Source organism: Melospiza melodia, chromosome 5 (assembly GCF_035770615.1).
Source record: "Melospiza melodia melodia isolate bMelMel2 chromosome 5, bMelMel2.pri, whole genome shotgun sequence".
Classification (NCBI taxonomy): domain Eukaryota; kingdom Metazoa; phylum Chordata; class Aves; order Passeriformes; family Passerellidae; genus Melospiza; species Melospiza melodia.
In genome coordinates this window covers 13,009,996-13,024,506 of record NC_086198.1, presented here as the reverse complement: position 1 = coordinate 13,024,506, position 14,511 = coordinate 13,009,996, and the positions used below count along the sequence as shown (strand labels likewise).

Here is a 14,511-nt window from a genome sequence, read left to right as displayed (position 1 = left end):
AGATTGAACTAATTTTTCCCTACATGACAACCATTTCTAAAGTTGGCTTTTTCCAAATGTAGCTCTTCGTGCTACTATTTTCACACGAGCCTGTGAGAAATCTTTCTTTGGTGTCAAGCTTGTATTTGTCTCTTGTGATATGAATCCTATGTTGATGGTGACATTTGGAAGCCTTATTAGGGGAAATGCTTGATGAAATCCATGATGAGTGTGACCTTCTAACAGCCTCTGCACATGTAGGCTTTTTTCATGATAAGGGCTTCATGAAATGCCCTTTATCTAGAAAGCTTCTTCTTGATCCTGGAAGCTCAAATAGGAAATGAATGTGATCCTCAGCAACCTCCACGTTTTCATCTTCTCAGGGAATTGGGAACAAAGGGTTTTTTATTTGCTCATACAGCTTTGCTCATCAGCAAAAACTTCCCTTTTACCTATGGTCTGAATATCACACTTGTGAACAGCTCATTCAGAGAATTGCTCCTGCTATAACACAGTTTAGATTTCTGGGGCAATGCTATTCTGATTTAAAGGATTCCATTTTTTGTTTTAAGTATCATAGTTTTCTCTTCCACCTTCCCAGAATTAGATGCACATTGTAAGATAAGTCTTTGGAAACCCCATTTCCCAACTGTGTGATGTGTGATGGGACAAGAAACCATAACAACCAGTTTAGCCTCACTTATTTGTTTCTCTGTTTATGAAATGATGGTAGTCATTATTAGTAATTCATCATTAACTGCACTAGCTAAGTGTTTAACTTGTTCATTAGCTGAAGGCATGTGCACTTTGTACACCTCCTGCACTGACCACATTGTGAAGTCCCATTCACTGTTGCAAAACATCATTCACTATTGTCTGTTTCAGAGGAAGAGCACAGCCAGTGTCATTAAAGGGAAGTTTTCTTATTCAATATATTGTTTTCTCTTTTTGTAGGTATTTTCTCAGTGCTCAGCTTGGCATCTGAATGTACCACTCTTGCTGCTGAACTTCCCAAAGTGTCTTATGTGAAGGCCTTAGATGTCTGGCTGATTGTTTGCCTTCTCTTTGGGTTTGCATCCCTGGTGGAATATGCTGTGGTTCAGGTAATGCTAAACAATCCAAAGAGAATTGAAGCTGAAAAAGCAAAGATTGCCAAGGCAGAACAAGCAGAAGGGAAGGGTGGAAATGCTGCCAAGAAGAACACTGTGAATGGCACAGGGACTCCTGTTCACATCAGCACTTTACAGGTAGGCGCTGCAAAGCTTTGTATGCAAAATCAGCAGTCTTCTCTATTAACCTAATTCTAGGAATATAGTGTTTGTAATAATTTTGAATAGTGCTTAATCTTGGAAAGGGTCAAGACATTAAAAACATGCTGGTAACTAATGGCCAGCAGCCTGACCAATTGGTCCCTAGTGATTTGGGGTCAGAAGTTCTAAGTGAAAAATTTATCTTTTAATATAGTAGCAGCATGGTTGCTGCTTAGCTTCAGGTAAATAAAGTAGCAAGCAGCTTTACAGTTGCTGTTTTTCTCATAATGAATAGCAGCTGTCAAACTGTAACTATTCAGAGGACAGAACTCTCAGACAGTATTTGCTGAGAGCATACTCAAATAACACCCAGCTCATTGCTTTCTTTGGGATGGCCACAGCTGCACTGCATTGCATGCCTGTGAAGCCAGGAATCCAGAAGTCGAGGCATTTGTAGACAAAAGACCTGTCTGTTTGTGTCAAACAGTTCCTGCATTTCTTCGTTGCCAGATGGAGTTTATGTGTAAATCAGTCAGATTTCACTATATGGTTAAAGATGACACGTACATCTTCACTCAGGCTGAAATTTTCCATCATATTGCTAAATTCCTAATATTTTAGAAGTCCCTTTTTGTGCTCCAAGAGTTTTCAGACATCCCAGTCCAACTGCCTTCAGTCCTAAGTGATATTTACTTGACATTTATTCTGCAGAAGAAAATATGTTACTCTACAACATGTCTAATATGAATTTGGCTTGTCCTTTTCAATGACTCAGCAATTCTGTTGTATAAAATAAAGCTGCTAGGCTAGATCCAAGTGGTAATATTGGTACACAGTGACTTCAATGTTTCTTTAAGGAAGAAGTAGTTTATGCAAGAATGGCTGAAATCCTGTCTTAATATCAAGCTGAGATTATCCAAGCTTGACTAACTAATTGCCCCCATTCTAGAGGAGCTGCAGGTAGCTGCAGTGTTCTGCAATACCTGCAGCTCAGTGCACTTAACTACCATAATTCTCATCTGGTAGAAGAATCTTTGGGAAATGTTTTGGTAGGCAACTAGTCTCAGCTTAGAGTAACCCCATGACTGCTTTGGCTTGTGTCATGAATAATTCCCCAAGTCTAGACAACATGAGAAAGAAAGTGGCTCTGCTGTAGTTTTGCTTTCCCTGAACTGAATGGGATAATTTTGTGTTCAGCAATCTGCAGATCCCAAATGCAGCTGTTTCTTCTGACAGAATAGTTGCAAAAATCCAGCAGTGCAGCATATAATATATTTTTCCTATTTTCAGTACTTGGAAGTGTTATATGTTCAGCTCGATAAATTACAAGTTTAACAAAAATTTACAGTTTTTCAGTAGTGTGAACAAAACCAATTGCTAAATTACTGATTCTCCTTGGTATGCATGTCCTCTGAGGTATGTGCCATTGTCATATCCAAGTGGAAAATGAAATCATCTATTATCACCTATGTTGTGCTTTCATATTTCAATTTTTTTGCAAGAAGGCATGGGTATACAGTGTATTTTAAGACTCAGAAGGGTAATCGTTATCCACAGAAGTTAAGCAATGTTCCCCATGAGTGTGTCTATCAGCAGGTTGAAGGATTTTAGAATTCAGAATTCAGTCTGCCCTTTTATTGTAGCATCTCCCCTCCATGATTTTGAAAGCCTTAGTTTCTCATGTTTAACCTGCACTTTTCAGGGTCTTCCCAGCCTTCCCAATTTGTTATGAGGGACCTTTAACATTCCAGTAGCTTCTGATGATCTTTATACAGAGATTTACAAAAAAAAAAAAATATTTTACAAGCCATAGTGGAAATAGGTATTCCTTGCTGCAAAAACTGGTCATGTGGCTGAGTAGCTCATGGGTAGTGATCCAACTTGAATTAATCCACCTGCTTTGAAACACAACCTACCAGAGGAAATGTATCCTGGGCTGGTAATTTCTGGGAAGATGACCAGGTTGAGATAGAAGGAGGTCCCAGACCAGTGAATCATTTGACATCAGCCTGTGGCAGGACAGTGATGATAGATTTTATATATTTGAAAGCTATAAATCTGCCTCACTGAAAACTCCGTCTCTGAACCTGCTGCTGTGTAGGAGTACTTTGAAAGTTCTTGGCCCTGGAAAAGCATGTACTAAAGTCCTAAATCAGAACAGGTGTAAATCTTCTGGTAGCTCTGACTTCTAATCCAAAAGTAGGCCTGCCTCACAAAATTTGGATTGCTCCCTTACAGACCTAGTAATGATCAAGTAGAGAATGCATTTGTCATATGGAAAATATGCAAGGGAGAGAAACATTAAAGAAACAGGTAATGGAAAAAAACTGTATGTTGAAAGGCATAAAGAATACAAAACAAAAAGAGGCCTGAGTGCTGTCCCAGAACTTCAGGAGCTGTTTCTCATCAGGGTCACATAGGATTGTGTGGGAGGCAAGAGCAAATACTTTGCTAAATGTCTGGAAAGACTTAAGTGACTTTAGGAGAAAAGGATGACTTATAACTGCACTCCTGTAATAAGTATATGTCCTATAGAAATGTTTAAGGATGTTCTTTTTCCACATAGGAGGTGGTATTCAGGCAAAAGTGACTGAGGGTGTAGCTGGAAATGTCAGCATAACTGGGCTTGAAACAGTGGATAGACCAGATGGGACTTGAAGGCAAAAGCAACAGAAAAGATGTGGAAGCAGAAAATTCCAAGTGAGGAGAAACAGAGAGCATGAATAATTCCATTTATAAGTGTTTCTCCTGATTAAATTAAGCTCTTATGTATTATGAAACATTAACTGAATGGTGCTGATACATATCTGTAAATTGTTTTGAGGGGAATCAAATTTAAAAAGAGAAGTTACTTTATTTCACTTTAAAATGGCCCTGATCCTGAAACTAAGGCAATTTGTGTTCCCTGAGCAGCAAGCTGTGCACTTCCTGCTTTTGCAGTGTTGCAGTAGTGGTGTCTCTGCAGGAGATCTGGGGAAAGGGCCTGCATGTGAGGTACAGGGGAGTTACTGGGTTGAGAATATTCTTGGTTATGAGGAGGATCAAAGGGAAGCAGGTGGGGAGATCAAGCATCCCTGGTTCCAGTCTTTGTGGAACAACTTGTTTTCATGTGCTTGCTCCATTTGTGAAAGTTAAAATGGCATCGGGTTTGGAGACTTGGCATATTTTATTTTAGTAAAAAACAAGTATAACAAAACCTCATAATAATCCCTAAAAATACAAGCAGCTATTGTTCCATTTTTATGGACTAAAGGGATAAGCTTTTCAGTATATGATAAATATTAAAAGCTTAATCTAATTCATAATTGCAGTTTAGGCGAAGCGATCCCCTATAACAGAACCTGCAAGGTTTCATTGAAAGTTGTCAGCAGAAAGCACTTTTGTCACTGTATTCAATAGTCAGTGGTCATGATCAATAATTTCCAACAGTGACAGTGAAGATGGCAAAGTGAAAAGAGTGCTCACAATTTGCCAATCACCCAAAGATGGAGAAAGGCTTCCATGGATGTATAGCTACTTCACCAGATCCTGGGAAATGGCTGATGCAAAAGCTGCATGCTGCTAGCATACGCCAACCCCTCAAGTCCAAGCTTTGTGAGTCATGCTCCCTCCAACAAAAACCCTTGAAATGTCAGTGCCATTTTAAACCCAGAGGTTTATCAATATGACTGTCTGATTAAAGTCGAGTGGTCTGTCTGTCAAGATCACCCTGAATCTGTAGGAAAAAGAAGAGAAAATAAGCACTTCTGATGTGTTTTTCTAGGAGAAGCAGTGGCTATGCACTTAGAGGCAAAAAGCCATGAGAAAATACAGCTTGGCTCCCTCAGCTCAGAGAGGCTGCAAGTAGATGCTGTTCTAAGCAGAGGAGAAAATTATGCAATCTGGTGATAACTGCTTGCACTGGCTTTTTATTGGGAATCCTCAGCAGGAGTTTGCATGTGTTTCCTAGCAATGAAACATCATACAGTGAGAAAAACAAGCAAAAAGGGAAATGTTTTGAAGATGATTCATTTTTTTTTGCTTTCATTGCTGACGTGATTACAGTGAGAGATTGCACTGTTAACTATAACAACACCCCTCAATTTGAAAAGTCACATTTTCATCAAGCCCATTTTTAGAAGCTGTCCCCCACAGATAATGTGCTAATGACTAGAGAGAACATTTGCTAAAAGAATGGTTCTGGCAGATGATGAATAGCACTATGCAAGTGGTGGTAATAGCTCTAATGCCAGTTATTTTTAAAAAGTGGTGCTATTGCTTGCTTTATCTTGTCAGAGCCACATCTAGGCTCTGAAAGCAGAGATAGGTTGTGTTCATCTCTACTGAGTTGTGATGTACTTGACCACTGGTGGTGACCTGTGGTGACCTGGTCTTCCCAGGTTTTTTTCCCTCACATGGAACTCCAGACTCAATTTTTTTTATTGTAGAACCACCAAAAACCCAGCTTACATTTTACCTTGTACACAAAACCACAGGCTGCAGCCTATTTTAATAGTTCCTGACAGCATTTCAGGTACAGAGTAGGTACTTTCTGCTCCAATGACTCCTGTATTCATCCTTGGAGATAATTCAAACATGACTGTAAAAAGGCCCCAGGCAGTCTGCTTTGAGCAGGGGGTTGGGCTAGATGATCTCCAGAGGTCCCTGCCAACCTCAGCTGTGCTGTAATACTGTGATATTTTATGCATTAATATTTTTTGTCCTGTATTTTGGAATGTGGTAGCTTATTCCTGCTGAGCTGCGCCAGAAAATATACCCAGTGTGAATACAGACTAATGCTAAATAATCACTACTTTATTGATGATCTACATCTATCATTATGGCAAGAACAAGAGAAGAGCACAGAACAAGTGCAAGAGAGATGAATAAGAGAGCTTGTTAAAAAACTCCTCCTTCATCTTGTATGGAAGCCCCTTGCAGAGCTGGCAGCCCTGGGGACAGATGTGCATGCCAACAGGAGGCTGGGAGCACGGCAGCAGAGGGGGTTTTGTGGCAAGGAGGATGTGCTGGTTGGACAGGGAGCACAGCATTCCAGCGGGGAAGCTCTTCAGCCTGAGGGACACGTGCTGGGCTTGAGAAGCTGCCAGTGCTGTTGCGTGTTTGAAGCCTTGCTAGGAGTTATGGATAATAAATTTCTGCTCTCAAGAATGATGGCTTTTATATTGCACTTCATCCTGATGGATAAAGAGGACTTGATCACAGGATGAACAGTCAATTGAAAAGGATCTTTATTCTATTTGCACAAAACAAATTGAATCAAGTCCCTGATATTTTTGGTGCTGTGAAAGGTCAGATTTCACAAATTTGACAACTGTTCAATCTGGATGGAAGAATTTAAACAAAAAGTATAAATGGGGCTGGTGAGCTAATAATGTTCAAACCAGAAGTAAAGCTACACTAATTTAAGAAAAAACACAAAACCTAACAAGTAGCACAATTGAAAACAAATTCTCCAAAGATTTAAAACTAATTCAGCTTCAAGCATTTCTCTTTTCTCCTCACTGGCAAGTGGGAGGTGATAGCAATTAATATAAGCTGAACTCAATGAAATAATTGTGTAAGTAAGAAAAGAGGTATATGCTTAGCATAACTGAAGGCAATAGGAAGTTACTTTACATATACAGCAAGAATAAAAAACCTTGTAAGATGAGCAATAGTACTATACTAGGTAGAGGTAGAGGTACTGTAAGTATCAAGAATTAACTGAAAAGAGAGAAGCATTGAACAAATACTCTGCTCCATGTCTGGGGAAAAGCCAAATATATTCAATGTGAGGATGAAATAGCTCTCATTCACAGTAGCTGATGAGAATATTAAACAGTATCTATTAAAGTTAGACATTTTACATTCAAGATTTCAGCTTAAGTTGCATCTAGAATTTTTTTACAGAGCTGGTCTGTGAGTGCTGTGGAACATTAATGTTGATTTTTTAATAAATCCTTTAAATCTGGGAGGGTTTCAAAATACAGCAAGAAGCTAACTTTGTGCCAGTACTTTTAAAGCTAAGTGGCATAACACAAATAATTATAAGCCTGACATCAATCAGTGGAGAATATTGCATAGCTTACTATGCAGGGCTCTGACTAATAATTATTGTTTGTAAGTATTAATTATCTTTAATATTACTCATAATTCAGCCCCATGTTAGCTCCTAAATGGCTCAGTGAAATTAATCTGTTTATTGATTTAATCAAACTGAATATAACTTTTTAAGTACTATCAATTAGGTTGACAGAGGTAATGATGTGAAGGTAACAAACTCTTGAAGAACATTTTTCTTGGCTTCATGTGTCAGCCTGGTTACATCATCTAAATTATGCAAAATCAAAGTTAGATTTGTTACCATCTCTGTGTACCAGCAGTTAATCAGACTAACTATAGTCATGCCTCGTGTCTGAACATTGAAGCCAAATAAATTCAGATTAGAAATAAGGTACATATGTTTCTGAGGAACAAAGTCATGGAAAAAATTCTCCATCCTGGATGTTTTTAAAGGAAAATCTAATGTAAGTAGTTTGGGCAGTAAATGTGGAAAGTGAGGAGGAGCACCAGAAGCAGCAGAGGCAGAGGTGGGGAGTTAGTTGCTCCTCCCTGACAGTCTGCATGCCTAGGCAGCACTTATTCTTTCATCTCTTTCCCCATTTTCTTCTCACATTATTCCCCTAATTCTGCAACCAAAGGCATTCTGCAGAGGCACACGTGCTGCAGCTCTGGAGCAGCAGCAGGTGTTGAGCTTGGCAACGAGCACCTGTCAGCCTGAATTATTTAAAAGGTGAGAAAGGATGTCAAAAGGGGCCTTATGGATTCTAGGAGGCATTTTTAGGTGCTTCTGAGCTGTTCATTAAAAGACAGGTGGTCTGTCCATCCTACCAAACCTAGACAAGGTGGTCCAGTCCTGGAAGAAACAGGAACTAGGTCTGTGTTTGGGGCCAAGCCCCATGAGCTGTCACCTTCCTGTGGTTTCCTTGGCTACCCCCCAAATCCCTTGCAGAGAGACAAAGAGTCGCTGCCCAGCTCCCTGGGAATGCAGGGTGTCCCTACACTATCCCAGAAGCCTTCCCTTCCCAAACAGCTGCTCCCCATCCTCTGCTGGGGAAAAGCCATAAATCTGGTGGAAGCATCCTGTGGGTTGAGTCTGGCTCACAGATCATGATGCTGGGGCAGGATAAGGCAAGTGACATCAAATACTTTCTGTGTCAGGATGAAGTCAAAAGTATATAACATTTAACATTTTACTTTTCTTTACACATCAAGTGTAGTACTCTAAAATCAAGCCCTACAATATTTTTTGCACAGAAAATGTTCCTCTAGCATTTGGTAAGTTTTTTGTGCTGTAAATGTGGAAAGTGAGGAGGAGCAGAGGCATTATTAGGATTATTGTTACACTTCTAGCACAAACCAAGGCAAAATGAATAAAAATCAGGCAATCATATATACTTTATATTATATAACATTGTTTAGGGAAAGCTGTAGGTCAGCTGGAGTGAACTTAGATTAAAACAACAGAAACATTGGGGACTTGAAGACATAAATGAGCAAAAATTTAAAAATATGTTTATGCAGCAGCTGAGTGCAGTAAATAGAAGAATGTCGGATTTCTAAAACCATGGAAATAGATGAAATTATTTTCAAAAGTAGCATATACTTATTAAAGAAAAATTTGGGCTAGGTTGCTCATACAAGGAAAATTGTGTCACCCTGATAAATCAGTATTCCAGCTGACACTGAACTAAGCAAAGCTCTGTGTGAACATGCTGTGAACAGTTCTCTGCTTATAAGGCAGAGGTGACCTAGAATCCACTCTCAGTCCTGAATGGGAATGAGAGCCGACTTGTAACAGCCTTTAGGGGAGCACTCTTGATACTGCAGTTGGAACAGGAATATTCTGTGCTAGAAAAGAGAGGATTTAAGCTGCAATTAGTGTCACTGAATTTTTACAACGTATTACTGGTAGTATGAGGAATGGGCTACAAGTTTTCAAATCCAAAAGGAGGCCTAGAATTTCATACATGATTCTATTTCTTGTAGTGGTCTTACTAAATCTTGCTAGGTTTGACCATGGAAAAAATCTAATATTCCTATGACTCTTCAGTTAACATGCACCCCAGTCCTGCAAGCTCATTTTTCATTGCACAAGGGTCTGCTTTATATCTTCATTACCTATGTCATTGGATATGATCTGATTGGAAGGAATGTCTCAGATTGGTGAATGATAGGATCCTGTCACCCAGGGTCATATAATCTTGTTTATCTGTGTCTTAGTCACCACCTTACTAGACAGTTTGCCCCTGCTACTCCAGTAATGAACACTGTCTTAGGCTGTCAGGTCTTGGAGGACTAGGAGACAGTTGCAGGAGATTTGTATCTAAAGTTTTGTCCTGTCATCATGGAACACCTATCTTGTTTTTCTTTTTTGTAACCTGGAATCTTGATTTTGTGGTGGTTTAGGAATGATATTCTCCAGTTTAGTACTCCCACTAAAACCGCGCACTGCTCCACCTCCTTGCTCCAAGTGGAGGCACAAAAGGTAAAGATCATGGTTTGAGATAGGAAAAAGTTACTGAAAATGGCAATGAGATATGAAAACAAGCATCAATAATATTAGCAATAAAAAGATGTAAGAAAATAAATGATTCACACAGAAAAATTCCCTGGCAATGGGCAATACCGGATGGCTCCCTCTGCACATTCTGTCGACCAGAAGAAAAGTCTTTGTGCCAGAAGAGAATCCCTTTCCTCAGCTGTGGCAATGACATGAGACATGAGGTGATACAGAATAACCTCTGTGCCCTTGCCATGCCTCCTCCTGGCTGCTGCAAAAATTAACCCTCTCCTGGCTGGAACCAGGACAAACCTGCACCTCAGTTTAATGCATTGGTTTCAAAATGTACTGCTTTCATGAAAAATAGAACTCTGGAAAATTTGGGAAGGTGTATCCACTTTTTTCAGAAGGAATAGTGCCATGCTTCTTTTCCACCTTGCACTAGAATCAGCTTTGTCAATAATGGGAGTAAAAGCCCCAATCAAAGTTTAAGTCTTTTCTTGACTGCCTCAGTTCTTTCCACACAGGATAAGTTGCCACTGTCATAGAGAAGCTAATAATATTCTTCAGAATATTTTTTGTTCATCCATAAACCTGGTACTGTATTTTATGACACTATTACTATTGTTTTAGTAGTTACAAAATATGACTATGCAAATATCCCAAACTATCAGCCAAAAACTGCAGAAAACCAGAGGTGGAGAGAGCTGAGGGTAAAATACCTGAGGTCATTGTGGAGGAGAGACAGGCTAATGGGTAAAAGGGACAGGCAGCTTTTGGAGCTGCTGAGTTTTAGTGGACCAATGACTCCAGGAAGCCTTACTGAAACACACATTTATGTCAGTTACCCATGGGGATAGCCTGAAAACTAGCAGTTTTTTAACTAACGCTAAGGTTATATATGTGAACAAATTTATAGTCTGTATTCTTCTCCCTGCTTTCCTGAGTAGTCCAACTGAAGTGAAAGTTTGGGAGATGTTTATCCAAGTCACAAAGCACAATGCCTTGCAACTAGCCTCTAAATCACTTCAAGCTCCCTGAACAGTGTGGGGTTGGTTCTCCTAGAGATGTGTTGAATCTGAAATAAAAACTTTATAAAATCCAAGGAAGGGAATATAGGAACCTTTTTTCCCCACAGAAAAAAAAGTATTGCTTGATCCCCAAAAGCAGTAAAGGAGCTATAGGAAACACAGTAATTCTGGTTTTGGATTTAGATTTCCCAGTTAAAGACTTTTACAGTGCTGAGAATAGTGTTACATCTGTGTTCCCTGTTTTTGGAGAGGCACTAAACTCCACAGGTACAATGCAAGATGGTCACCCTAGGATGAGGTTTAAGATCCTGACCTGTTAACTCTTTAGAACCAGAACAAACTGAAAATAATTGCATCAAACATTGAATTTTAGGGCTAATTCTGACTATAGGTTTCAGAGCTTAAAAAAATGCAAGTAATGAATAGTAGCAGGTCTGCAGGTTTATCAGCACAGAATCAATATCCAAAAATACTCCCCACAAAAATATTCTCTCCCCTTCTATAATCTTAAAATGAAGGCGTCTGACTACAGCAGGTTGCAGAGCATGAGGCACCTTGTGCATGAAAAATTACACAATTATGAATGTTTGGATTAGTTGATATGATTGACTGATCATCCTTAAGTACTTTATAACATAACCATTCCACAAATTAGTCTGATGAAATGTATCCCTATCAACAAGTAATTTTCTGTATGTTTGTTTGCAGTGTTCTTTAGCAGCTGCATGAAGTTTGCTAATGAGTTGTGGTGAGTCGATCATGATTCCCCTCATTCTTTATTTCATAGGTTGGTGAGACCAGATGCAAAAAAGTTTGCACTTCGAAATCTGATCTGAGATCCAATGATTTCAGCATCGTTGGAAGCTTGCCAAGGGATTTTGAATTATCAAATTATGACTGTTATGGAAAGCCCATTGAAGTCAACAATGGGCTCGGGAAATCTCAAGCCAAGAACAATAAGAAGCCTCCTCCTCCCAAGCCTGTCATTCCATCAGCAGCAAAGAGAATCGATCTTTATGCAAGAGCACTGTTTCCTTTTTGCTTCTTGTTCTTCAATGTCATATACTGGTCCATATATTTATGATAAATCTTTTATTTATTTTTTTCATATGTGTAAAATATAGCCCATTTCATTATCCCTTCCCAGTCATGAAGGCCACTGTGTGAAATTATTTGCATTTGCAAAGCAATATGTTGCATCTCGATGCCGTGCGATTGTACTGAACAAATGGCATCTGAAATTTGAATGAAAGCATGACACTGCAATGTCTGTGCTCTGACCAACTTTGTATATAAATGTACAGCATACATCCTGCTTTAAGAATATATATGAAGGACGACGCCTACTACATTATAAAGCTGAATAACGCTCCTCAGTTATTAGTAACATACAGAAATTTAAAGTGTTTCTGACAATGAAACTGATGTGCACGTTGAGTATTATTAAAATCAGTATTCTAGTATATGTAGTATTTAACAGCTTTTCTGCTGGTTTCCAGAGGAAAAAGAAACACCCACCAAACATCTTGTTCATGTATAATTTCAGCTGGCACTGTTGAAGAAAAAGCTAAGGTGTAATTATTATTATTATTTAGGCTTTGTAAGTGAAGGCAGCATCAAGTAAGCAGATTTTGTCTATGTGGAGAAATAAAGATCCGAGAACTACTAATTTTGTAAAATCAGCTCATTTAGGAAAAAAACCCCAACATCTGTGTCCATGAAGCAGGCACAGTTAAGTGTGTTAGAATATGCTGGCAATAAAACATTGGGACAAATTTTAACTGCTGCTTCTTTAGGCACAAACTAGATACAGTATATTAAAAAAAACCAAGCCACTTTCTAGACTAAAGGTACCAGGAGTTTTGGAGAGGCATCACAAGATGCAGTTCAGTATCAGGTTTGTTATAGATTTTTACATTAGTTTGTCCTCTGGCTCAGCATCTGTAGCATCTGGCAAGCCTGCAGTATGTAAGTCACAAATTTTTTTTTGTTATTGCATTGGACACGTCTTACTTGATTTGTTTTGTTTATCCCCTTGAAAGCTTTCATTTCAAACAAACCAATTATCAAGACAAAATCCCATTTTCACCAATGATGGTACCTTTTCTTGTTTGCGTGCTAGCTAGCACGTAGCCCCCTGTAGGAGTGAAAACCTGTCCAAAGGTCTAAGGGACTGAGACTCTCATCAGCCCTGGTGTGCCTGTGTGTTAATTAATGGCTGCCCTCACCAACTCATTGATCTGGCTGCTACATTTTGGTCCTGTGCATGAAATAGTCCTGACAGGAGACTGCTTTCTATTTTCCAGAGGAAATTCTATGGCATGGAGACTGCCTTAACATGAGCTCCTTGGTGTGCATAGGGCAGGGCCTTGGGTCTCCTGTGAATGCCAGGGCACAAACCCCTTGTGAGGGCAAGTCATGAGAAGAAATGTGGCCCAAAGAAAGCTGCATGCAGGTAGGCCTGTGACTAGAGTGTGTTTCCTGAGAGCAAGGACTTGGCCTCAGCCCATGAGAGCGTGCCACACACGTCTCTGCTGGGGACATGGGGCACCACAGCTAGTTACAGTATGAAAAAAAGACAATTTGTAAAAGGAAATCTAGACTGTTGGCCCCTCACAGGCTAGAAAGGGACTGGTTTAAATACATGAAACTTCCATAGTGTGGAAACAAACAATCCCACTTATTGTGCTACATTTCTGGCATGTCCAGGATGTGCTGAGCTAATGCAGGCCACAAGGATCACTTGGGTGTTGCCCACAAGGTCAGTGTTGTCCACATACAGCGATCCTGCACAACTGAAAGTCCAAAAGTGGGAATGTAAAAGAGGAATGGCAAGCCACACTGGCCCCACTGGACATCTGGTGAACCTGCACACCCAGAGCTTTTTGCAGCCACTGCCACTTTGTGATCAGCAGGCTGGCTGCAGCGACTCTTGTTTGGGTTGAGGAGATCTGCTCTTCATAGCATGGTCACACACACCGCACCAGCTGCCTGGTCACTGTCTCATGGGGGTCTCAGGTTCTGGGTTTCTTTCTGATCTGAAGAAATGGAAGGCAAATCCCAGATGTTATTGAGCTGTGTGGAATGGGTCTGAGGGAAATGATATCTTTAAGGTCTAGTTCAAATTTTTAATATTTCTGTTAGTTGAAGGTAATTGCAGAATTGTCAGAGACTCTAAGAAGCAATAAGGATAAATGAAAGAGAGGAAGGATGGGAGGGGGAACTTTTATATATACAGAATGGTATATTTATAGACATTATTTATTCTCATACTTGTATTTTTTCTTACAGTACTGGAAGGCAAAAAAATAATTACCTTGTGTTGGAAATTATATGAATTTTGGAAGATAACTTTCTTGTTAGAACTCTTATTAAATGATTTATCTGTAATTAATGTCCACATTCTATCTGTAAAATCTCAATTATAGATTTTATTGTTAAATTAATCTTTGTTCCTTCTTGCTTTCCTGCTTACTTGATGGCTTTTGTGTTTTATCATAAAACACTTAATCAATAATACACTGTAATTGCTTTCCAACTCACACAAAGGGAAGCAAAAGGAATGCATATTGTTCAGATAAAGGTTTTTTTGTTCATTACAGCACAAAAACTGAGGCCAGAAGCGAAGTTTAACAGCAAATTTGAAACTAAATTTAAAGTGAAACCAAGCATCAGCTATAAAGTATTAATTTTCTTTTTACTTACACTA

At 39.3% G+C, this 14,511-nt stretch overlaps 1 protein-coding gene across 3 annotated transcripts in view; it reads left to right on the top strand.

Moving 5' to 3' along the window:
• The window catches only part of GLRB (glycine receptor beta), a 48,122-nt gene extending 33,874 nt beyond the window's left edge, over positions 1-14,248 (top strand). For all 3 annotated transcript variants that reach the window (XM_063156314.1, XM_063156315.1, XM_063156313.1), the window contains 2 exons: positions 934-1,226; positions 11,590-14,248. In XM_063156314.1, the coding sequence (XP_063012384.1) occupies positions 934-1,226; positions 11,590-11,886 (590 nt within the window). In that variant the 3' untranslated portion in view covers positions 11,887-14,248. The remainder of the gene's footprint in view (positions 1-933; positions 1,227-11,589) is intronic.
• The last annotated feature ends 263 nt before the right edge of the window (positions 14,249-14,511 follow it).